Genomic DNA, 26,049 nt, shown 5'->3' on the forward strand with positions numbered 1-26,049 from the left:
GCGAGCGCGCGTTCTCAGAGAGAGCGTGAGCGCTGTGAGGAGCAACACATGAAGTTGGGCAACCTTGTACAATGTTTTGTGGTCTCTTTGCGCTGCGCTGATGTTTTTGATTGTTGATTGTTGTTTTTTTGTTTTGTCTTGTTGGATTTTTGCCGTGAACGGACGTCTCTTGTGCTCTTGTGCGCTGCTGCGTCGCAGTTGGCGTAGTTTGACTCAAAACAATTCAAGAAAACTACAGCAGCAATAACATCAACAATAACAACAATAACAACAACGACTGCAGCAACGAAAATAATTACAACTGTAACAGCATTCTGAGTTGTGTTTACATTTTATTTTTTTATAGTATGTCAAAATTTATGAAATAAGCAATTCAAGCTTCAAAAAAGTAACTTTTGTGCGTCGTCGTGTAAATTATTGATAGTATTATTATTATTTCGTTTTTTTTTGGTTTATTTATTTTTTTTTGTTGTTGACAAATTAAATGTGCAATAAAAACGGGCGAAGGAACAAAAAAACAGCAAAAAGATAAATTCGAAACGCAAAATCAAAATCGCAATCGCAAGACGAAATTGAAATAAATTTTATGTAAGCAGCAAATGTAGAAAAATGGCACATAACATAAATTACTTAGCATACAATATACATAATAATAATAAATGAAATACATGCAAATGATAAATGTGTGCGTGTGTGTGTGCGGTGTACTCATGGATACATATTTACACGAACAATAAGGCAACTTTACACATTCCAATTGGATTCTGTTTGTGTGTGAAAATCTAATAAGTAAAAAGAGACGGCGAAGTAACAACAACAACGACGACGACGACAACGGCGGCAGTAACAACAACAACAACAAGAAAACCATAGGCACGGCAAAGAAGAAAATAAATAGCAATTTCGACTAAATAAAGGTATGTATGTATGAATGTATGTGAATGTGTGTACGACGTTTACTTTACATACAAACACTATATTGAGCTAAAGATATGAATGTCGGCGTGTATATGGATGTGGTATGTGTGTTTGTTTGTTTGTATGTATGCATATTTCGTTATTAGTTTAACTCTTCAATTTATTATTGTTATTATTACTGCCTGTCGCTCTTCTCTGCTCACTCTGCATACGTGCGTGTGTGTGTGTGTGTGTGTGCGTGAATGCGTCTGTGTGAGTTGGCCCCGGTTCTTGTTGTTTTGCTATTAACTATGCTCACTGGAATAGTTACGTTAAATCAGTGCGTTACTTCTCTCTCTCTCTCTCTCTTTCGCTCTCTTTCTATATTTTGTAGTTAAATGTGTATGCGTGTGTGTGTGTGTGTTTAGCATGCAAAGACAGTTGATGGTTGCTGAAGAGTTGGTTACGGGGAGGGGGTGGAGAGCTGAGATTACGTTGATAATGCTCAAGAAATGTGAAGAGAACTTTTGTGTGCGTGTGTATTTGTTTATTGTTCTTTTCGCATTTGATCACCCACATGATAAAGTACACAAAAAAACAAACAACGTCAGGTTAAAATACACACACACACAAACACTAATACTAGCGCGCCATACAAATATTAAATTGAATTAAGTGAAATTTCTTTATGTGGTGGAATTTTTTACTGTTGTCATATAATAGTACATTTTTGAGTTTGCAGAGAAACTAAACTTGCAAAGTTTAATGACCTCGACTAAGAATTTCAAACTTTGTTTTTTACGTTTCTCGCTAAGAATGCATTAAATCGATTAATCTTGAAACTGTTGCAGTTGTAGAACAATTGCAGCAAGCGCTTACCTACAGTTGGAGAGCAATTGAGAGCTAGTTAGAATGTTGCGCAGATCCAATTAAATTGGAATTTATTAAAAGCTTTGCTTAAGTCTACAATCTTATTGGAACGATAAGCAGGCAGCATTCGTGTTGTAAAAGGAGTCGCTCTGTCTCTCTCTCTCTCGCTCTCGCTCTGGCATTTTTAATGATCCTGTGGCCTGCCTTTGTTTGCCATTTTACGAGACATGCAAAGAAACTCGCTATTTAACATTACCATATCCATTTCCATCCTCTGAGTCACAAACACACACACACACACACACATCTAAGTGGCTGCATAGTTGATGAGCGAGCGAGAGAGAAAGAGACATGCACATGTGTATAACAGAGTATCATTAAATGCAGATCTCTATAAAAAATTCACACACACATACTCACAATTTATAGTGTGGTTTTTGCGTTCGAAAAAAGGAAAAAAATAATAAAAGCCAAAAGCAAAAGCAAAACCAAAACCGAACCAAGCCAAACCAACAAAACCAACACACACACACACATACACAAGCATGCATTCACACCGACACACACACACACAGAGGCAGCCCAAGCAGCAATCCATAATAATCTTCCCGTAATTTATAGTCCAAGACAATTTATGTAATTTACAAATACCAAAAATGACAGAGACGGCAAATGACGAACGCGCTGCATACGGCAATGCGAAAGAGCAGTAAAGCAGCAGAGAGCGCGAGAGCGAATGCAACTGCAACTAACGATAATAACAATAACTGAAAGACAGAAAATACAAAAAACAAAAAAAACAACAACGACAGCGTACTAAATAAACAATTCAACAAATTTGATCCGAGGCAAACACACACACACACACACACACATACACGTATACACATAAAACAAAACGTCGTCGACTCACACGCACATAAAACTGCATATGAAGAAAAATAGCAAGAGCAACAACAACAGCAACTTACTTTGCAGCCAGCATTACAAGGGGGCGGGGCGGGTGGTCGCGCAAAGCAAAGCAAAGCACATGAAACGGCTCGCCGTTCAAACAAACAGCGACGTCGACTGCAGCAGCGACGCGTATACAGAAAATGTCGTTCGTTTTGCTGTAGTTGTTGTTGCTTCTCAAGTTTTGTGAACGCATAAAACAACAAGAAGCTTGGAAACTAAGAATGCAACGCACCGAAGCGTACATACTCTCCCTCTCTCTCTATCTCTCTTTCTAAACAGGTGCTAGAATAATCGATAGACCAAAAACAGTTGATAGTGTACGTGTGTGTGTGTGTGTGTTGTAAAACATTAGAATATCAGTTAGAATGTTTGATGACGGTGATAAGATCTGGCATGCCTTATCAACTCAAATATACACACATAATTTTTTGTAGCCCAAAGAAAAACTACAGAAATATTATTGAGAAAAAAAATACACACACATGCATAGAAGAAGTCAAAGCCAAAGTAGTCGCTCAGTAACTCACACACACACACATACACAAATACTTATGCAAGCACGACTCATTCGCGCGTTGAATGCGGTAATTGCATTTATTGCACGTGTATATTCTACGCTCGCTCTTATGCTGCTCCCTCTCTCTCTCGCTCTCGCACGCTCTCTCGCACACACATACTCTCTCTCACTTGAGGCTCAAGAACGAAAGGCGACAACAAAAACGAAACGAAATGAAACAAGAAAGCTGCTGCGGCAGTCGACAGAGTGTTCGACTTTGTAATATCCGGTAACCACATTTTGAGCCTGCAAAAGAATATTGAGAGTGTTAAGCACATTTATGCAGGACTGCTTTTTAAAAATTCAATTTATATTATAATTAATATTATTATCCTTATTTATAAATTTGAATTGGTTAATTGTTAGGTTAGGGCATTGCAAGTGCGACTTGTAGTTGACTTTGTTGTCTTTACTCTTGCGGTTTAACTTTGCATTGCGTTGCATTAATGACGATAATGATGAAGGCGATGATGATGATGATGCTGCTGCTGGGTGGAGAGTTACCTACACACACATACTCACACACACACACACATGCATGTTGGGTGAGAGGACTCACTAGGCTAGCATCATTTATGGCATTGCCTCCCCTCCCCCTTTCGCCTACCTGCTGGGATAAACTTGTCTATGCGGTTGGTTCATTTGAACCGCTTCGTTTCATTCCCGGTTCCTCTTCTCATTCCAGATTCCAAGTTCTTACTTCGCAATTGCTGCGCTCTCTCTCTCAGAGCGCGCTCTCGTTCTTGCTGTTGTTGTTGTTGTTGCTGTTTTATGCTTATCTTTACTGCCGTCGTTTGCCATTGCCAAGTTTTCGTCTAGTTTTGGTTTTCAACTTGTCAGCTTTTGTCTCGCTCTTGCATGGTTACGATCTACCTTTGGCCCCCCTTTTCCCCCTGTTGCTCTTTCAGCACTTTATACACACCCACCGCCCACACGCATTTGTGTGAGAGCAAGAAGAAGATAGAGAAGAAGAAGGAGAGAATCTGTGTTCTTGTTTAACTGCTTCAACTGTTTTCATTTGCCTTTGACTCGCATCCTACCCATAATCATCATCATCATCACCATCATCATCATCGTCGTCGTCATCGTTGTCGTCATCGGAATTATGATAATCGTCATTATCGGGCAATGTTTATTTTTGGCTTGCTTTAACGCATTCCTTTTGCGCCCCAACCGATTCCATGTTAGATAGAGATAGATGTATTCACTGTATTTGTATTGTGTTTGTGTGTGTGTGTGTGTATGTGTATCTTTGCAATTTGATTTCTTCTACACATAATAATTCCCATATCCATTTTCGATTTCCCAAGAATTCGTAATATTTATTTGTTCACTCGATTCTTGTGTTTTCTTTTTTTGTTTTGCGAAACAATATACCGCAGAAACTTGTGTATTATTATTATTATTTGGAAAATGTTTACACAATTTAAAACACGAAGTTTTGTGTGTGGGATCTGCAATCGAATATCATTCGATATTGTACAATATACATATGTATATAAATGCTTATCAAGCAATTTCTATTTATTACTTGGATTCCATCTTCACCAGCTGTGTTCTTTTTGTTTTCGCATTATTTCTATCATTATCCATGTGGTTTTTTATTATTTCATTATTATTCTTCTTGTTTTTTGTGGGGCGTTGCTTTACACTGGAGCCACACCTTGTACATAAAACGCATGATGCGAACGATTGTCAATCTTTCAGTCTTCCGATATACGATTACGTACCAGAGATGTCTCAATGCCTTTGTGTGTGTGTGTTTAGTTGTTGTAGGTGTTGAATTTCCACTTACCTCCCTTCCTCTTCTTCAGTCGGTTTCACCATCTCGCTCTTCTTTGGTATCTCGCCATCTATAGCTATATCATATAATAAATATATTCACATATGCGAGAGGCGGCTCAACTCTTCTTCCGGACCCATTGTTATAGCAAGTACATGTAAATTATTGTTCACGTTGAGCTTTGTCGTCGTGAGTTTGTAATTACCACGCACTCTTCGAAATCGAAATGCTCTATCATCGAAAAGCGCAGACGGATGGACAGACAGACGGACGGACGGACGGACAGACCGACAGACAGACGAAGCACCCACCACTGAAAGTAGATTAATCTTTGACTAAGCTAAATACACAATACAAATTACCCACATAATACGACAACATTGCGTTTTAATGCTGAATCAATAAATTGTACATTTATTATTAATGGCATTTTCCCAACTTTTGTAGACTTTATTTTCTCTGAAAAATCACAAAAACACAAAAACACATAAAATTCTGTCAAATTTTGTATATTTCTATATAATTTTCATAATTTATTATAATTCGTATCTGCAATTTATATTTATTATTCTTCGTAACTTGAAATTACATTTAATAGCGCATTTAATTTGTATAGCGTGCTGACATTAATAAAAAAACAAAAACAATTTATATGCATAATTTGACCTCTAAACGCTACTTTAAATTTCTGATTTCGAAATTTATAGTTCTGCTGTGCAATATTATCAATTTGAAAAATGATCAACAAAGTTCAACGAAATAAAAGAGAATACAATTTGCTTAAAACTACTTAATTGTCGTTTTTCAAGGGAACAATTAAAATAATATTTTTAACTAATTCATGAAACGAGTTTTTTTTATTAAATCTATTTTTACAATTTCATTAAAATTAGATTTTTAGAAACAAGTAATTAGATCTAATTAAACCAATTTGATAACTAATTCATGAAACTAGTTTTTTTTTTATTATTGCTAATTTTGTTGTGTAATTTAAATATATATTTTTATTATTCCATTTGTTAGTTCAGTGTTTCCCTAATTCATGAAACTCGTTTGTTTTTATTCTTGTCGTTTTTCCTGTGTAATTTAAAATTCATCAATTAAAATTATCATTTTAGTTGGGGATTTGATCTTAAATTTTCTTGAATTTCGAACTTGATTTCCACCCTGCTTTCATTTTTCCACATACTGATATTTATCTACGAATGGAATAGAACTTCAAGAAAGAGGCAGCAATAATAATAAATAATAATAGCGAAGGGCATAACTTTGTGATGGAATTGAAGTTTGTGTTGGGTTTATTATGCCCATTAATGGACTATCCAAAAGGGGGCGGAGAGGGGGACAGAGAGAAGCGCAACTGCGTCTTCAATAGATACTTTCTAAGTCAACGACAGCGTTTAGAATTTATCTAGTGCGCACACACACACACACATACGTGCAGAGAGAGAGAGACTGCAAACACACACACACACACGCATACACATGCTTGGCAAGTTTGTCTTCTGGTCTTCAAGTCGTTCTCTTTACTTGCCGTTGTTGTTTTTGTTGTTGTCCGTTCTATGTTCTCGCTCGGAAATATTAAATTGTACGTACCACCTCTCTCTCTAACCCCACCACCCCTTCTCCTAACCTCCTCCTTAAGAGTCACCGTCCGTGCGTTGTATAAATTTTCTGTGGAACTGTACAATAGCTAAATAAGAAAAAAAAAGAAAAATAAAAACCATACAAATAAAGAAAAAAAAGTTAAAGCACACAGACAACACACAAGAGTTGAGTTAAGTATTAAATGTACGTGAGCTCCACTCACACACACACACACGCACACATTTCCACTCGCTCACAAACACACACAGATTGAGCAATTGCATGTGTATTGTAGTTATGTATGGATATGGATAGTAAGTGTAAGTAGCGTGTATTTGTTTTTCTCGTCCGTAGTCTTCTGCTTGTTGTTGTTTCTTTAATAGTTGTCGGTTGGGCACTTCGACTTTAGCACACTGGGAGCAACCAACAACAACAACAACATCGGGCAACAGGAACACAGCGAACTAGCAAAAACAAACTGCAATGCTCGACTGTTGCAATGTTGCTCGACTTGCAGATACCCGCTATCGATCGTAATAATAATATTTGTGGGAAGCTTTTATGTTCGTTTGCCACAAATGGTAATACCCTTTAAATGTGAGGCAAGCGCGGGTATGAAAAAAAAATGTTGAGTTTCTTGACTTTTCTGCCATTACAATTTAGTATTAAGGCGCTGCTGTTGCTGCTGCTGCAGCGCTGTTGCTGCGCTTGGCTCTCTTTGACTCTCTTAGCGGCTACGCCGTGCTGTCTGGCCGGCTGTTGCTCTTTGTCTTCTATTATCCATGTCCATGCATTCGTATTCGTGTTGGTTTTGTTGTTATAAATTGTAATATTTCCTCATATGTAAACCGCGATGTTGACGCTGACGCTGATGTTGACGTCGATGTCGACGTCGACGTCAGCAGCGACGTTAACGTCGTATTTGCTGCTATTATTATTATTGTGCTGTTTGCTGTTTTTTTTTCTTCTTTACTATGGTTTCAATTTTATTTAATTTTATTTTAAACTCTAAACAAAAGACTCAAGCCGAGCTGCAGACTCGACTTGTACTTTGTTGTGGTTGCTACAAGGTGAGGAAGGGGGGATGTAGTGCCATATGCGGGTAGGGCACAAACACAAGCATGACTTTGCTTATGAATGCTTGCTTTGGTGTGTGTGTGTGTGTGTGTGTGTGTGTAAATTATACAGATATTCAACCGTGTGTATTGTAGTTATATTCAGACAAGAAAAAGAGATGGAGACGGGAATTGTATGTATGAATGTGTGTATGTAGCAAGTACTCGTCTCGTACAAATATGTATTGCAAATTGGTTGGGTTTTCAGTTCCAGTTTCCAGGTCGTTGCTAGTGTCTCTCTCTAACTGTGTGTGTGTGTGCGTGCATATCTTGCTCTCAACATGTGTGTGTGTGTGTATGTGTGTTTGCGTAGTTATTGCATGTTCTTATTTCTATTTGAGGCTTGACTGCAGTTTCTAGATCTTATGATTTCGTTCTTCTCTCATCGCGATCTCCCCCAGCATACGACCGTGTGTGTGTGAGCGAGAGGGAGCGAGCGAGCGCGCGCGCATCCCAATTTGACTTTGCCATTTGTTGTTTTTGCACTGCTTCTGCTGTTGTTGTTGTTGTTGTTGTTGGGTTGTGCGTTCTCTGCTCTCTTGATTTCCATCATTTGAATAGTACAAGAAGTTGTTTTGTCATTTGAGCTTGGCGTGTTTCTGCATGAGTGTGTGTGTGTGAACTGGTTCCAAGCATTTCACATTCCTTACTCTGTTTTTCCTTGATTTATTTTTTTATTGCATTTTAATTGGTATTTTTTGTAATGCTAGCTTACATGCATTCCCAATAAGACTGCGATTTGATGGCTTTTTATGCATAGTTTGTTTTTAAGTACATATATTTATATATGTAATTATAGTTAATGCACAGCTATTGGAATGTTATATTTGTTGGTTATTAATATTTTTAAAAGCCTGTTAACTTGTTGTGTGTAATTATTTGAGACAAGTCGGTCTTATTTAATGTTTTTTTTTTTTGTAATTTAAAATCGTTTTTTGGTGCATCTTTATTTTTACGATGTGAATATATTTGTTCTCATTCTAGTGAATTTAATTTTGCTATTTATGGAACATATTTTTTAATTTTGTAAAATGTAATTATTACATTTTATTAAGCGACTTTAAGTAGTTTATTTTCATATTTTGCGCTTAATTAATTTTCTAAAGGACTCTGGTCACTCCTTCAGCTGCCAGCTGCACTCTTTCTTGCTCTTTTACCCTTCTATAGCACACAGGATGCATTGCCCTTGGCATTTTGCGTAGTTTTGTTTTGTTTACCTATCGCCCCCGTTCTCCGCCCCCACCAATTGACCGACCGTCCTTGCTTACCCTTTACAGCGTAAGCACACACACAGACACACACACACACTTACAGAGTGTATATTAAAAGAGAGATGTGGCTAGATAGGCGACGGCGAGTGAGTGCGAGAGGGAGATAGTGCGCACAACACAACGCTGGGAGAACATGAATTTATCGTTGTAGTTTTCTGTGTGGCGGTTAACCTCACCTCACCTCGCACCACATTGAGCTTACCACCACTCCGTCCCCCCTCCCCCGCCTTTGCCATGGCCAAGCTAGTGCCACTTGCCCAGACGTCATCCGGCTTCATAGAGTTTTTATTTTATTTCGTTTCGTTACGATTTTTGCTATTATTTATTTGTTCGCTTGCTTCTCTCTCTCTGTGGTATCTATCTCACTCGCACTCTGCTCTCGCTGCCTGCCGCTCTGCAAGTATGCATGCATGTGTTAGTGTGTGTGTGTGAATGTTTTTAAGTTTTGTGTTTTTTTTTTTGTATTTAGTTTCGACTTGTTTTCTTTTGTGTAATTTTATTTACGTTTGCGCTCGCTTATGTGTGTGTGTGTGTATCAAGTTCGTATCTTTGTGTACTATGTGTGTGTGTGCGCGCTACGACAGTAAGAATTGTATTACCGTCGTGGTCGTTGTTGTTGTTTCTGAATCTACACAATAATAAAATATAGAAAGAAAAAAAATACCTCATATATAGATTGAGTTTGCTTTTGTTGCTGACAGACGGCAGAGGGAGGGTTGGATTGTGGGGGGCGGGGGTAGTTTTATTATGTCTCTATCTATGTGTAAGTATGTGTGTGTGCGTGTTTTTATTTTCTTGAATTTCAATTTTTCTGTTTTATTTTTTTCCATTCGTTCTCTTCTCTCTTTTTCCCTACTGTTATTTATTTAGTTTTCGTCTACGTTTGTTTTTTTCTGTGTGTGTGTGTGTGTGTGTGTGTGTAGATATTTATTTATTTGTTCGTCTTTCTCATTATTAATAAAATAGTTTCTTGTTCTCTTTTCTTCGTTCAGTTCCCAAATCAACGCCAATCCAGTCGCGTGACCGTGTTTTTCCGTCCTCTTTATTTTTTTGTGTGTGTGTTTTTTTTTCGGTGGTTTTGCGGAACACTTGTTGAACTCATCATCATCGGAAGTCTCATTCTCGCTCGCTCTATCGCTCTCAACAAACTACACCACCCACCAAATGTCGTTGCGAACCGGCGGCAAAGGTTAAACCAACAACAACAACAACTGCAAGAAAGGAATCACGCAGAGAGCCAAAAAGAGTTGCGAGTGAGAGAGACCGCGTGAAAAACGTGTGTGCGTGAAACGTGAGAGAGGCCAACGACGAGAGAGAGAGAGACGCCAGAGAGGAAGTTCTGGCATGCAGCTGGCTGGCTGGCCGGCTGGCTGCTCATACGCCTCCAACTCCAATTCGAATTCCGACTCCAATAACAACAACGTCGTCAACTCTAATTCCAATTCCAACAGCAATTCCAATAGGAATTGTCATTCCATTGCCACGATCACGGCACCAACATCATCATCATCATCAGCATCATTAACATCACGGGATACAATCTCCATCTCCATATCAATCAGCTCGTGATTGGCGGCAACTCGCGGATACATCATCCAACATGGACGACGAGATATGCAATCCACAACTATGTCGCATTTGCATCACATCGCACACAAACTCCATGCAAATGATATCCATATTCGGCGAGGATTCTCTTTGGCAAAAGATCACCACGCTCGCCGATGTCAAGGTGAGCTAACATACAATATCCATATCCATAGTATTTATAATAAGAACCACAAAATGTTCCGATCAAATGTAAGAACAAGACATTTTTGGAGGCTCAATTGTAGTTGAAATTTTGGAAAGGAAACCGGTTAAATTATAATAACTACATATATGACTAGGAAACAAAAATCATAAAAACATAAACATATACATATATCATTGATGATTTTTAAAACAAGCAAGAACATTCTATTACAAAAAAAATCCAATTAATTTGAACAACAAAAACAATAAGAGAACCAAGGAAATTGAATTTGTACATCAATGGGTAAAAAGATGAGTCATATTATTCAAGAATAGAATAAGGGTTGTAAAAACTTGTTTATTGAATTAGTTGATTCATTTTATATTTCACTAATATACTACATACATACATATCAAGAAAACTAAATACCATTTTAACCATATGGTATTTTTTATATGATTCATTTGAATTAAGTAGAATAACAAGTCAAAATTACATTAAATATACAGAAAAGTATAAAGAAAGAAAAAAATCAATCGAAACTGTTGAATAGATGATTTAACTAATTGGCATTCGAGGGGAAATAGTAAATATTTGTTTGCCAGTTTATTGGATTATCATCAATATTCGATTTTTGTCTTTATATTTAATAGTTTACTAATATTATTAGCTTTTTTTCGCATATTTTTTTTTTGGCTATGATAAATATTCAAAATCTTGCGGAGCATATTTGTTTCTTTCATTGTGCCCACACATACCAAATGTCAATTAATCATTGACAGGAATGATTCATTTGATACTTAAACCTTATCAAATTGGTTTTTCAAATTCGATTAAGAATTTATTATCTAATTATTTGAAACAAAGATTAAAAATATGAATAGAAAACAAGATAACGCAGTTGTTTTTTTTTATAATACAATAACATGCGGAAACATGAAAATAATCAGATTGTAAATAATATATTGAAAGTCAATATGTAGCGTATACGTATCGAATTCCATTGGAAATTGAACGAAAATATTGTGCCATTTATTTGCTTGGGAAAATGCCAATTGGAATGATGTGCATTCCCCTCTCTCCCAATCACCACTCACTGCAACAATGTAAGCTGCCATTACGGTCTCTGTCTCTCTCTTTCTCTCGCACGCTTGCAAAGAAGCTTATAACTCAATAACGTGATATTCACATATCACACATGCATACATATGTACATACCTTTGGCATGTGTGTGTGTATTAACATATTTCATAGAATACTCGCAATTCACAACATTTTTATTTATTTTTTTTTTTTATCTTTTTCACGGTAACTGGCATTAAAATGAAACACAAGGGGGGAAGAGAGGCAGCGTTTTTATTCATTTCTGTTTGTTTTGTTGAGCTTCGTTGTGTTGTTTAGTCTACACTTTTTAACGAAGGAATCATATTTATTTTCTTACCCCCTCCCTTCCCGCCCCACGCTCTTAATATACTGTGTCTATGTGTATTTCTTGTATGGAATTTCTTGCTGCTTGTTTCGTATTTGGTTTTCTTTTGCTGCTTTTGTAAAATAATTTACCGTTTGAATTGCTGCTTTTGTTTGTCGTCGACGTCGTCGTCGCTCTCTTTGCTTCTCTCACGCACACACACTAACGTGCTCATATGTGAATGTATGTATGGATGTATGTGTATATGAATGTATAATTCATATGTTTGGTTTAATTCCATAAATTTTTCTTTTACAATTTTGTGCTGTCAGTTTGTTTTTTTTTGCCGCTGTTCGGCTGCTTCCTCTGCTTGCTTCTTTGACTTGATTCTCTCACACAACACAGCCTGACTGAGACTAAGACTAAGTGAGAGAGCTTGGCGTGCGCTCTCTTGGTTGCTCTGGCCTCTCTCTCTCTCACTCGCTCATTCATTTAGTCGGCTTAGACGTTCGTTGGCCCCCAATGGGGCGGCACGACGATGACGATGATGGCGACGAAGACAACGACGACGACGAAGATGTTGTCGACGAGGAGGAGGTGCGAGGAGGCGCGCAAGACGCAGACATAGTCGTAGATGATGGGGGCGGGGGGAACTCTTGTTGAATTTTTATTTCATTCCATTCATGCATTTTCGTTGTTGTTGTTGTTGCTGCTGGTGCTGTTTATTATTATTATTTCGCTGCTGCTTTTTTTTTTGTAGTTGTTTTGTGTAATTTTTCCTGAATGTGAAATGTTTTCTGGTTTGCGCCGTTCAATTTGAGCTCAGCTTAGCTTAGTTTTATTCATTTTTATTCAGTTTATACATTTTTCATTTCTCATTATTCATTTGTGTGCTGTTTTTTTTCTATCTCAGTTCGTATTTGCTTGTGTTTCTCTGTATGTATTTGTGTACATAGTACATTTTTTTCTTCTCCTTTTTATGAGTTGTTTGTGTTTATGGGCCAAGTCTCTTTGGAAATATGAGATCGCTGCGGATCCGTGTTTATAATATACTATTATATGTATGTACACTCACATACATACATACATCGTCTGTACATATTTATGAATGTTGTAGTACCTACATCTATCTGTGCATATATTTACATACTTGGTTGTCTCTCTTGCTAATTCTTGTTTAAATAAAACAGTTTTTCCGTTTCGAGATTTCTCAAAAGCGTTGAATAATAACTATATACATACATATATGTATTTGTATTGTATGTACAATATCTACTACACACATTTATCATGTGCCCAACAATAATTCGTAATATTCCTATTTATGGGCAGTTTTATTAAGTTGAATATATTTTTTTGAGGTTAGTTGCATTGCAAAATATTACAAGCAAGTGTTTGGAGAGTGCTGCCAAATAGAGTTGAAAGATTATTGACCTCGCCGCTCGGAGAATTAAGAGCAAAGAACAAATTTGAGAAGAATAATAAAAAAACTTTGTATAACCTGAAATTTTAGCAATCTTTTTTATTTATTTCCAAATGGAAGTCGACATTGAAATAAATGAATGTAGTTAAATTAAACGACAAACTAGATAATAGCAAAGTTTTAAATCATTATTATAATAAAGCGAACGATGCGAAGTTTGAGAAAAACTTCGATGCATAAAAAAAATCTCAATTAGATCAGATTTTTGGTTGAGGTTGTTAAAAATTATCTTCGAGTAGTTTGTTGTACATAGCTTTAGGCATAAGTGAATTAACTATGAACATAATTATAAGTGAAGATTAATTGAGCAGAATCTACTACATTAATTGGATGAAATGAAAGAAATTCCCGTTGTCCAAAGTCGAAGCAAAAACTAGTTTTATTTTATAAGGGTCATCAGATTCCCCAGAGATTGTAATAAATACCCTTATGTATAGTAGTATTACAAAATAATAATTACATGTTAACATCATGAAAAGAAAAGAAATGTATTAGATTTATTTTTAAGGGTGAATAATTATTTCAAAATTAATTAAAACTAATTATAGGGTATTTGTTAATGTAATATTCTTGAGACCTTTATAAATTTGTGGAATTTCCCACTTATAAATATTGTTATGCAACTAACTTGAATTAGAAAAGTTATTTCATCAATCTGTCTCGTAGACTATTAAATTGATTGTTATTAATTCAGTAATCAATTCAGTCTACGTTATAAAGTAAATAATAGAGGTAAGAGTCGGATACATCAGAATATTTAAGGGTTCTATTCATTTTTGTTGACTGCATTTGTTTTATTATTTCACATTTATTAATATAGCTATGAAATCATAAAAATACATTTATTCAAAAGCTTAGAGCAGCTTTTTTTTTATGAGTCTGTTTTTGCTGTACGTGAGTAGAAACATCTCTATTAAATTTATTTTCAAAATGTAATCTTCTCAATCATATAATTAGCGCCATAAAATCAATAATAGATTTAACTGGAAGGTGCATCATTATTTTTAATTAATTGTTAGCGCATTATTCTTATTCTTTTTATATTCATGTATGCTGAGAGTTCTTTCAAAATTAAATGTAGTCTGAAATAAAAAAAAATATTTGTATCCGCCTAATATACCATCGAATTTCCATGACGTTTGTTTTATTTAAATATACTCATTTTACATTTAACTTTTTCTAGTGAAACAGATTCAAATAAAGGTTTTTTTTTAAAGAAAGAGGAAAATAGTTTAATCTTTAAGAATTATTTAAGGTGCAACTTCTTAAACTAAATAGTAAATTTTGCAAAAACAAAAAACAAAAAAGCAATACAAAAAAAATAATATACCAAATTAATGTACCGCCAAAGTTCTAAAAACATTCCAAAGGATATTTAAGGTATATTGATACGTACTACTGTATATACCAAAATATACCATAGAGTGCAAAATATACCAGGTTGACAAACTGTTAGTAGGAGTTTTTCCCAAACAAAAGTTTTCTTTAATATCTTCGACATTTTTAACCGAATCACAATCAAACTTTCAGGAATCATAAATATTATTGTATGTACCTATACTCTAGCTATAGAATTATACTTCTTATTTGATTTTTGTCGATTTGGAAGGGCGGAAGTGGGCGTGGGCAAAATTTGAAACAACCTTGATCAGCCTGCAAATATAACAAGTGCTATTGAAAAAATGTATATCTCGATCTCTTATAATCTCTGAGATCTACGTGCTAATACAGACGGACAGACTGACAGACGGGCATGGCTATATCGTTTCGGCTGTTGACGCTGATCAAGATTATTCTTCTGCCTGTTACATACATTTTCTGCCAGCCCAAGGTTATAAGGTTCTAACCTATGGGAAGCGGGTATTAAAAGGAATACTGTGATTCTACTATATATCAATTTTTAGCTAAGAAGAACTATCATTATCAACGAATTATTATTATTTATCAAAGTGAACAATAAATGTATTGATAATATTTTAAAGAATCCGAAATGTTCTTGTTGAATACTTTAAAATATTTGCATATTTATACCCGCTACCCTTAGGGAAGAAGGGTATTATAACTTTATGCCGGCAGGAAATGTATGTAACAGGTTGAAGGAGGCATCTCCGACCCTATAAAGTATATATATTCTTGATCAGTGTCAACAGCCGAGACGATATAGCCATGTCCGTCTGTCCGTCCGTCCGTATGAAACACTGGATCTCAGAGACTATAAGAGATAGAGCTATAATGTGTTTTCGACAGCATTTGTTATGTTTGCATGCAGATCAAGTTTGTTTCAAATTTTTTCCACGCCCACTTCCACCCACGCAAATCAACAAAAATCGAATAACAAGCGTAATTTTCAAGCTACATCTGCGAATTTTGGTGTATACAATAATAACAATGGTAGTTATGATTTTTTTTATTGCGATCAGATACAAATTGTGGTATTTATTAAAGAAATACTGTTGTATGACCAAAAACGACTACTACGGATAGGGGTACTATATCAATATACTAAATAGTATATTTGGTATATTTTTTTTTTTTTTTAGTATTTTTGGTATATTTTGAGAATAATACCGCAATATTTAGCTTTTATTAAAAATGCGTAGCGGGTATCTCACAGTCGAGCAGACTCGATTGTAGCTTTCTGACTTGTTTTCAACTCTTGTTGCCGATGAGACGAATCTTAGTGTACTGAATATTGATCTATAAAAATATGCAATATCTTATTAACTAACAAATTTGTTGTTGGTTCACTTGCAGATCACGAAGAACGACACGCTGCCACAGCAGGTGTGCGTGAGCTGTGCGAAGACGGCGATCTCGGCGTGTCTGTTCAAAAAGAAGTGCGAGGATGCGGATAACTTTTATCGCCAGCAGTTGCTGATCAAGAAGATCGAGGGCCACAGTCAAGGCGATGTAGCCAAGGATGAGGTGGAGGCAGAGGAGGAGGAGGAGGATCAGGAGCATGAGCAAGCGGATGCAGATGAAGCGATGAGAACGACGACGGCGTCGGCATCAGGGGGGATGCACCTGTGGGGGGGGAGGACAGCGACAGGTGAAGAAGCGGAGCAGCAGCAGCAGAGGCAGCGTTGCAAGCAGCAGCAGCAGTGGCAGCGGCAGCAGCAGCGGCGGCAGCAGCAGCAGCAGTAGCAGCAGCTCCGACGACGACGATGACGAGGACAATGACAATGACAACGATAACGACAATGAGAATGAGAATGACAACGATAACGAGAATGGGAATGAGCACGGTAACGATAACGATCATCTTAATGGGACAACGCATGCCAATGGCGAAAGTTTGCCGCTGCTGGATGAGGAAGCAGCGCTTGAGGAGCACGCACAGAATGGCCATGGACTGAGCAATGGCCACCAGCACCACGATGAGCAGCTGCAGCTGCAGCAGCAGCATCAGCAACTGGAACAGCTCGAAGGGAATGCGCCAGATGATGGCGAGATGCCGGAGCACATGGCATTCAATTCGATACGCCTGATGCAGGAATATATGCAGCAGCGAATGAAGAAATTCCCCAATGGCCACAACAGTCAGGTGGATGGTCAACACGAGCACGATCACGACCACGAGCACGAGCATCGAAGCAACGTCGATGACGATGATGATGATGACGACGAGGAGATGTCGCTGCCGTTGATACCAGAGATTGAGCTGATCACACCATCGGATGATGCCGCCGGCGTTGGTCACCTTTCCAATGGCCATCATTTGAATAACAATGGGCCAACGGCATCATCATCATCGGCGGCCATGCATCCAGTGACTGGGGTCCATGGGTTTCAGTGTCCGCACTGTTATCTCGTCTTTGAGATGAAACAGATACTCAAGGCGCACATGCAGAGTGTCCATGGGGCGCCAGGACCCGTCTACGAATGCACCAATTGCCGCAAGACATACTTCTATAAGCGATTCCTCGAGAAGCACATTCGACGCGGTCGCTGCGTCAAAAAGCGACGCAATCAGACGTGAGTAGCTCTATTCTCGATTCTCTACTCTTTGCTGGCACTCAACTTTTATTAACTCTCTCTCTCTCTTTTGCAGCCGTCCCATGCAGTGCTCCGATTGCCATGTCCTGTTTCCCACCGGCCATCATTTGGGCTGGCACAAACGCACCGGCTGCCCATCGAAGGCAGCCAAAATGTAAGTAGACAAAGTGATTAAAAAGTTTCTTTTTGCGTAAAGCTGGCTGATTTTGGTATAAGCTTTAACCGAATACTATATATTATGAGCAACTGTAGCAAATTTGAACGAGATAGTTTTAAAACTGCGGAAATTGTAAACATTGAAGGCGGACGGACGGACGGACGAACGTTTGCAATATGACTGCTATGTTATAGTTGTCTGATCTGACTGATTTTGGCATAGGCATTAACTAAACAAATATAAAGCGACTGTTTCAAATTTTATGCAGATAGCTTTAAAACTGCGGAAGTTTTGGGCATAGAAACAGACGGACAGACAGACAGAACGCGTGCAATTTGCTAGTTGGAATATCAGCCATGGGTTATAGTTGTCTGATCTGGTTGATTTTCATATACATACTTACTAACTAAACACCTAATACGCAGCATCAGTAACTTTTATTAATATAGCTTTAAAATTGTGGTTACAATGGGTTATAGTTGCTTGATCTGACCGATTCTTGCAAAGTTTCTACCTACATAAATGAGATGTAACTGCAGCAAATTTCATAAACATAGCTAAAAAACTGTCCATGTTGGAGACAGAAAGAGGCGGACAGACGGATGAACGTTAACAATATGACAGTTATGGATTATAGTTATATCGGAATATGGCTGATTTTCACATAATTACTAACTAAATATATAACAAGCAGTTGCTGAGAGTTTCATCAAGGCAACTTTAAATTTGCGAAAAATGTAGACACAGAAACAAACGAACAGATGACAGCTATGGGTTATAGTTGTCTAATATGGCTGATTTTTGCACTCTTATTAACTTAATGCAGCTAAAGTAAATTTCATGAAGATAACTTTGCGGAAGTTGGAGGTATCGAAATAAGCGGACAGACGGATGAACGTTTCCAGTATGACAGCTAGGGGTTGTAGATGTCGAATTTGTCTGATTTTTATATAGTTTTTAACTACATAAATGAGATGTAGCTGCAGCAAATTTCATAAAGATAGCTTGCAAACTGTGGAAGTTGCAGGCTTGGAAGCAGGTGGACAGACAGATGAACGTCTGCAATATGACAGTAATAGATTAGAGCTGTCTTATATGGCTAAATTTTACATACTTACTAAGTAAATACATAATAAGCAGCTATAGCAAATTTCATGAAAATAACTTGAAAGCTATGAAAGTTATAAGCATTAAAACACTCGGACAGACGGACGAAATTTAAATAGCAACCCTTTAACTCTCTCTGTTTACTTTTGCAGGCCATTGCAGCAGCTCTTCAAGCAGAACATTGTGCAGTTCAACAACTTTCCGAAGCGCATGGTCGCCCGCAAACCGCCAACGGATAATGCTGCAGTGCATCTGAATAATCGCAAGTGAGTAGAAAAGCAAAGCAAAACACTGTTAATATTGACATTTAACTTATGTGTTATTGTTGTCGTTTTGCCCTCGTAGACTCAGCCTGACAAACAAGCGCAAGGGACGCACTCGCATCAAACTGGATGCCAAGAAGATTGCGCTCGCCAAGCAGCTGATATTGCGGGAAGCAACCACGACGGTGATTGCCAACGAGCTGAATATATCGCGCACGTTCGCTTGGCGTTTGCGCAAGAGTCTCGTCAATGGTGTCAGTTTGCACGAGCGTGTTGTCGATCAGTCTGGCGAGGAGCAACAGTTGCAGCTGCAACAGCAACTGCAACAGCAACAACAGCAGCAGCAACAGCAACTGCAACAGCAACTGGAGGAGCAACAACAACAACAGCAACAGTTGTCGCTTCCCTTCGGCCATCTGGGCCTGGGTCTCATCAAGGAGGAGCAGCTGGACAGCGAGGATGAGCAGCACGCTGGACTGACCATCGATGATGAGCTCGATCACGATGCCATCGATGGCGATCACGATGCCGACGGAGATGTCGAGGGCGATGTGGATGGCGCCGCTGAAATTGGAGCCGAGGAGACGGCCGGGTATGCGGGCGACGATGATGTCTGCGGTCTGCTGCACAATGGCTACGACATGCGCGCCCAGCTGGGCGATGAGCACAGTCCCATGGCCGAGATGGTGGAGCACGAGCAGCAGCATCGTGGCATCGGTGGCAAGCAGCGTGGCGTCTCCATGTCGCCCACGCCCATGTTGCCGGCACGCGCCGATGTCGAGGCCTATCAGCGTCTGTTGGCCGAATCGCAACGCTTTCCCCACATCGTCAATGCCCAGCAATTGCAGTTGCAACAACAACAACAACAACAGCAGCAGCAGCAACAGCAGCAGAAGGCCGCACACAATGGAACAATGCCGATGCTGACGCGTTATCCGCCCTCCGTTGTCGCTGCAGCCAAGTGAGTTATCGATAAATCGATAAATATTTATCAATTGTTCACAGTTAACACCTAAGTGAAAAGCGTTCATCATACGCAGTAAATATTTAGTATTGTAGTTAAAAATGATCGATTCATCGATAAACATGTATCGATTGTTCACAAACAGTTAACACTGAAATGCAAAGTGACAATTATGTACAGTAATCATGTAGTACTGATAGTTAAAATTGAAAATCGTTTATCGTATATCAAAGCGTTTATCATACGCAGCTACGCAGTAAATATATAGTGTTGTAGTTAAAAATTATCGATTAATCGATAAACATATATAGATTGTTCACAAACAGTTAACACTGAAATGCAAAGTGTCAATTATGTACAGTAAATATGTAGTACTAATAGTTAAAATTGATCGATAAATCGATAAAATCATCGTTTATCGATAAAGTAAATACTAGCAATTCTATGCATTAGGCACCTTTTAGCTCCATTTTTATACTTGTGCAATAGACGATAGCTCTCACTTATATGGAAATCGATAAAGATAATAATCATTGTGATTTCAAATTGTTCACATAATTAATTTCATAGTAGATCTCGATTTTGTACTTAAATGGTAACTTTCTTACACTAATAAGGATTAATCTATAACGATTACTATTAACTGATGTCGATTAGAGTGTCGATCTATGCTTTAGACAGTTATCGATAACAGTTTCGTTAATATTAGGAATGTACGCATATAGCGACAATAGTCTATTGGACAATAGTCTACTTATTTAAAGTTGTGTGTTAATCTTATGTTTCTACAACCTATATTCTTCTTTTCGATAAGTATGAGAGTTATCGATGATTGCTTTATTTTTAAAGTTTTACATTTTGGCTAAACCACAAAAAAATAACAGGATTCGTTTGATTCATTATGAATTAGCTAACCATATAGTAATAGTAAGTTTTGATTTATTCTTATGAGCATACAATTGAAGTTTACTTCTTGTTCGATTGCTTTATCGATTATTGCTTATTTGCAGCATTAGCTGACTTTATTAATGCATTTAGTTCTTTGTTTACATCTCAGAGGTCAATGACTGCGTTTCTATTGCCTTCTCTTTTGCTTTAACCTGCTCTTTCTAAAACATTCTAAACATTTACAGCCATGCTCTGCCCGTCAATCTGTCCCTCCGCTCGATGCCGCCAATGAACAGCAACGAGAGGTAAGTTCTCTCCCTCTCTCTCTCTCTCTCTCTCACTGTCTTTATATAACTGTCTTGCTCTCTTTCGCTTTGGCAGCAATGGCAGCAACAGCAGCAATGCCACAGCAGCGAATCAGCAACAACAGCAGCAACATCTGCAACAGCAGCAGCAACAGCAACCATTGTCGCAGTTGCATCAGCCGGGCAAAAAGCCGCGTAAACCGAATGTGTTTATCGACGATGAGAAGTACGCAATGGCCAAGTTGCTGGTGGCACAAAACTCATCGACAATGGAGATTGCTCGCGCTTTGAACGTATCACAGATGACGGCCTGGAAGGTGCGCGATGCCATACTGAAGGGAGTGCCGCTCTCGTATCGCAACAAGCGGGCGGAGGCACGCGACGAGGTGCGTCTCAGCGATGCAGCCGCAGCAATTGCAGCCAAGGAGCAGCAGCAGCAGCAGCACCAGTTGCAGCAACAGCAACAGGAGCAACAGCAGCGTCATCAACAGGAGTTGCAGCGTCAACAGCAACAGCAGCAGCAACAGCTGCAAGAATTGCAGCAGCAACAGTTGCTACTAAAGCAACAGCAGCAGCAGCAACAGAAACGTCAGCAGCAACAGCAGGAATTGTTGCTGCAGCAGCAGCAACAGCAACAACAACAGCAGCAACAATTGCGTCACACGCCAGCAGCAGAAGCATCACATTATCAGCAACAGCAACAACAGCAGCAGCAGCAACATAATGGCGGCAAACTGTTACATCCACGTCGCCGCTTAAAGGCCGCTGAGCGTGAGCTGCGCGACAAGGAGATCACACGCGAAATACTCGAACTGATCAAGGAGGACAGCAACATACAATACTGGAAGGTGTCCGCTCGCCTCGCCGAGAAGGGCATCAACATATCGCCGTCATCCGTTTGCCAGAAACTCAAATCGATGGGCATCCATCGTCGCTGGAAGCCCGGCGATAAGCCGCGCACCTTGCTCGACATTAGTCAGCTGAAAGCGGCAACAGTTGCTGCCGCGGCGGCAGCATCGCTGGCCGCAAACGGGGGCAACTTTGCTGGCAACATGCATAATGGCGTCAATGTTGTTGGGCCGATGGTCGATGAGGCCTACGAGCAGCAGCAACTCGATTTGGGCGTACCACATTTTCTCAGTGCCTTTACGCTACGATAACGCGGACGATGACGATAACGATAACATGCGACGATTACATAACGATAACAACTAACTACGACTAATAACGCCCAAGAAGCAGCTAAGGTTGAGAAGATTTATTAACAAATTGACTATGACAAAGACTAAGACGATAACGATAACGATTGCAGCTAATCGATAACCGATAACCATGGCAGTTGTCAGTTAATATGCAAAATAACGATAACGATGACAATGGTTATACCGATAACGATTTCAGCTAATTGATAACCGATAACCATGTCAGTTGTCAGTTCATATGCAAAATGACGATAGCGATGACAATGGTTGTACCGATAAAGATTGCAGCTAATCGATTACCATGGCAGTTGTCAGTTAATATGCAAAATAACGATAACGATGACAATGGTTATACCGCTAACGATTTCAGCTAATTGATAACCGATAACCATTGCAGTTGTCAGTTAATATGCAAAATAATCAACTTTATTGCAAGTAACGTTAAAAATGGCATAAAAGCGATGGCGATGGCGATAGCGATTGCAATCGATAACGATAACAGCACAAGACGGACACACACGATGACTGTGACTGTGATTATGACAGATGATGATGATGCCTCCCGGTCCCGCCCAACGCACTTTCCCTACTTGTTTAAGTATTACACACACATAAGCACGCACCACACACACACACACACACACACACACACACCGCATACACCCAACACACAGACGCTTGCACGGCAGCAACTACAACAATTTGTATTTTTATATAGTATTTAAATGTGCAAAATCACGCGTTGCATAAGAAAACTACATCAAATGTATTCGATTTATATATTTAGATATATATATTCATATTATGAAGCAATGCATATATATTTATCAATATATATGTATGTATTTTTTTTTTGTATTAGGTCGATAAAAAGCAACAACAACAAGAGAAACAACGCTTTTATATAGCGCTTATAATATGCATTCCTAGAATGTAAGAAACACACACACACACACATACTTGAAAAGCGGTCATTCCAAAAAAAAAAAACAGAAACAAAAGAAAACAAGAGAGAAAAACACATTCACCATTTGGTTTAGTTTCCATACATATATATAACATATAATTTAATATTATATATTTGTCGGTATTTTAATTTTATTTTATTTTCAATTTGAACATGTTTTTTTTTCGTCGTTTTCGTTTTGAATTCTAGCGCCGCGAATAATTATAGATGAAAAACAAGCTAAACATAATCTTTAATGTAGGTAAATGCATAATTGTCTAGTATTTATTATATACTGAATGCACATACTGAAATCAAAACGTATGTGTTGTATGTGTGCGCATAATGTGAATGTGAATGGTTATTGTTAACTGAACATTTATTTATTTACACATTTTCTGTTCGCTTCAAATAAGGACAAAACGTTAAGAAAAGAAGGCTAAGCAGAGAGAAACAATGAAATAGTCGATGATGATGAAAAAGAAGAAGATGAAGAAGAGGTAGAGATTGCGATTGCAATTTTTGCAAATTGCTGAAAGTACTGAATTTTTGATTTTAGTAAAAATATTATTAATACGATTATTATTATTATGATTATTATAAATAATTACATTCTGATTATTATGAAAGGAACAAAATAACAGACAGAACAAAACAAAACAACAACAAACAAAAAAAGTGAAGAAAACTAAAAAAACAAAAACAAAAGAAAACAAGCAACAATTTAACAATATTAAGACATTTATATATTGTGTTATAAATTAGCTAACATAAGTGCAATTACAACAACAACAATAATAGCAAGAACAACAAAAACAACAGCCGATAACAGAAATCACATTTGGCCTGGCCTAATCGACAGGGTGCAATAGCAAAAATAAAAACAAAAACAAATTTGTTAAGACATTTAGATAAGTAACACATAACTCCACCTCCCCCCTTTCCACCTCCTCACCCACACACACTCCTCTCACACTCACGACAAGCGAACAATGTTGAATTAGCCAATTGAAAAATAAGAAGAAAGCAAGCAAGTAAAGCATTACATTTAATATTGCTAAGATTTGTATTTATTTACAGTAAAGACACCCACACACCCACATAGCTATATATCAATATACACAACACATATACATACATATATATATTTATAAACAAAACAAGGTTTATTTTTTTGATCGTCTGCGCAGCTATGCTTGTATTAAATCCTTTTGTACCCCCAAAACAAAACAAAACAAAACAAAACAAAAAAGACAGAGAACGAGAGAGATAGCGCGAGAACGCAAAAGCGAGCACGCAACGCAAAAATGAGAGCATCGATGTGCGCTTGCGCAAATGCGAGACCGATATGTAGATATCGATAACTGCAATGTCGATAATTAGTATTTTTGTAAACAATTTGAAATTGTAACTGGCAGCACTGCATAACCACGAGTATATACTACCATTATATTACTTAAAGCAAAAACAAAAACAAAATCAAAAAAAACATAAAAAAAAACAATGATAATGTGTATATAGTTAGTATTTTTTTTGTTTAACTATATAATTATTATGATTATTATTATACTTTTTCCAGCTTTTGTATGCAATACAAGAAATTATTTATAAGCAAAAAAAAAGAACAACAAAAACAAACAAATAGAACTGACGTGCCTATGTAGCGATTAAAACTGAAACTTTCCTCTCCACATTTAAAGAATATAAATAAAAAATATACATAAAAAACATTACATTTAAAAAATTTGAAATGAGAAATCAACACACACACACACACACACACACACACACACACACACACACTGACTTCATTTAGTTGTAATGATGAAATACATACATATAATCATTCCAAAATGTCATAAACAAAAACAACAAGAAGAACAACAAGAAATACATATACATATATAGCATATATATCGATATGTATATTCTATATATAAACATGCCTATATATATATACATATATATATTTTATAAAATAACCGAGCAATGTTTTTATTCTTTCAACGAGATTTGCATAAATCAAAGCGAATCAAGGGGAACTTTTTGGGGGACTTCGTGGGCTTTCCCTAAAAATTGATATCCCTATTCGAACAGCGCACATCTAGTTGTAAATTCTTTGCATTGTTTGCAGCTGTGCAGTCCCCCAGGTGATTAATGCAATGCAATAATACTCTCAGAGGTTCCCTCCAGCTGAAACTTCAGCTCTAAAGCTGAGCATATGCGACTTATCAGAGGAAAATATGAGATGGAAATACGAGAAGAAAATATGGGATTTGGTATATTTTCTATTATGTGGTACATTTTGAATACAGTATTGTTTCAATATACCAAATATAGCAACCAAATATGACATTTAATATATTTTAGTATTTTTGTGGTATATCAATTTGGTATATTTTAAAAGTAATACCGCACTGTTTTGATTTAATTTATTATATATAATTTATTGTATATAAATTTATTATTTTATTGATATTTATTAGTGACTGCCTCATTGCAGAGTGAGAGGTACAATTTGGTATATTTCGCGCTCTATGGTATTTTTTGAATGCAGAACTA

General features: G+C 37.5%; 1 protein-coding gene across 1 annotated transcript; it reads left to right on the plus strand.

Moving 5' to 3' along the window:
- Positions 1-140: 140 nt before the first annotated feature.
- On the plus strand, positions 141-25,134 carry LOC133847119 (putative uncharacterized protein DDB_G0271606). The gene is made up of 10 exons (XM_062281920.1): positions 141-917; positions 10,026-10,765; positions 16,414-16,569; positions 16,718-17,634; positions 17,711-17,809; positions 19,072-19,185; positions 19,265-20,143; positions 21,280-21,339; positions 21,416-22,762; positions 22,857-25,134. Exons 2-9 carry the CDS (start codon positions 10,634-10,636, stop codon positions 22,497-22,499), a joined length of 3,441 nt encoding a protein of 1,146 aa, XP_062137904.1. The 5' UTR covers positions 141-917; positions 10,026-10,633; the 3' UTR covers positions 22,500-22,762; positions 22,857-25,134.
- Positions 25,135-26,049: the final 915 nt, after the last annotated feature.

The sequence above is a fragment of the Drosophila sulfurigaster genome, chromosome X (genome assembly GCF_023558435.1).
Source record: "Drosophila sulfurigaster albostrigata strain 15112-1811.04 chromosome X, ASM2355843v2, whole genome shotgun sequence".
Lineage (NCBI taxonomy): Eukaryota > Metazoa > Arthropoda > Insecta > Diptera > Drosophilidae > Drosophila > Drosophila sulfurigaster.

Excerpts from the sequence above, each read along its gene's own strand:
- LOC133847119 (XM_062281920.1), top strand. The coding sequence starts at position 10,634 with ATGGACGACGAGATATGCAATCCACAACTATGTCGCATTTGCATCACA. Across the intron at positions 16,570-16,717 it reads AGGGCCACAGTCAAGGCGAT|CGGAGCAGCAGCAGCAGAGG; the intron begins GTAGCCAAGGAT and ends CAGGTGAAGAAG. Across the intron at positions 20,144-21,279 it reads TCCGTTGTCGCTGCAGCCAA|CCATGCTCTGCCCGTCAATC; the intron begins GTGAGTTATCGA and ends AAACATTTACAG.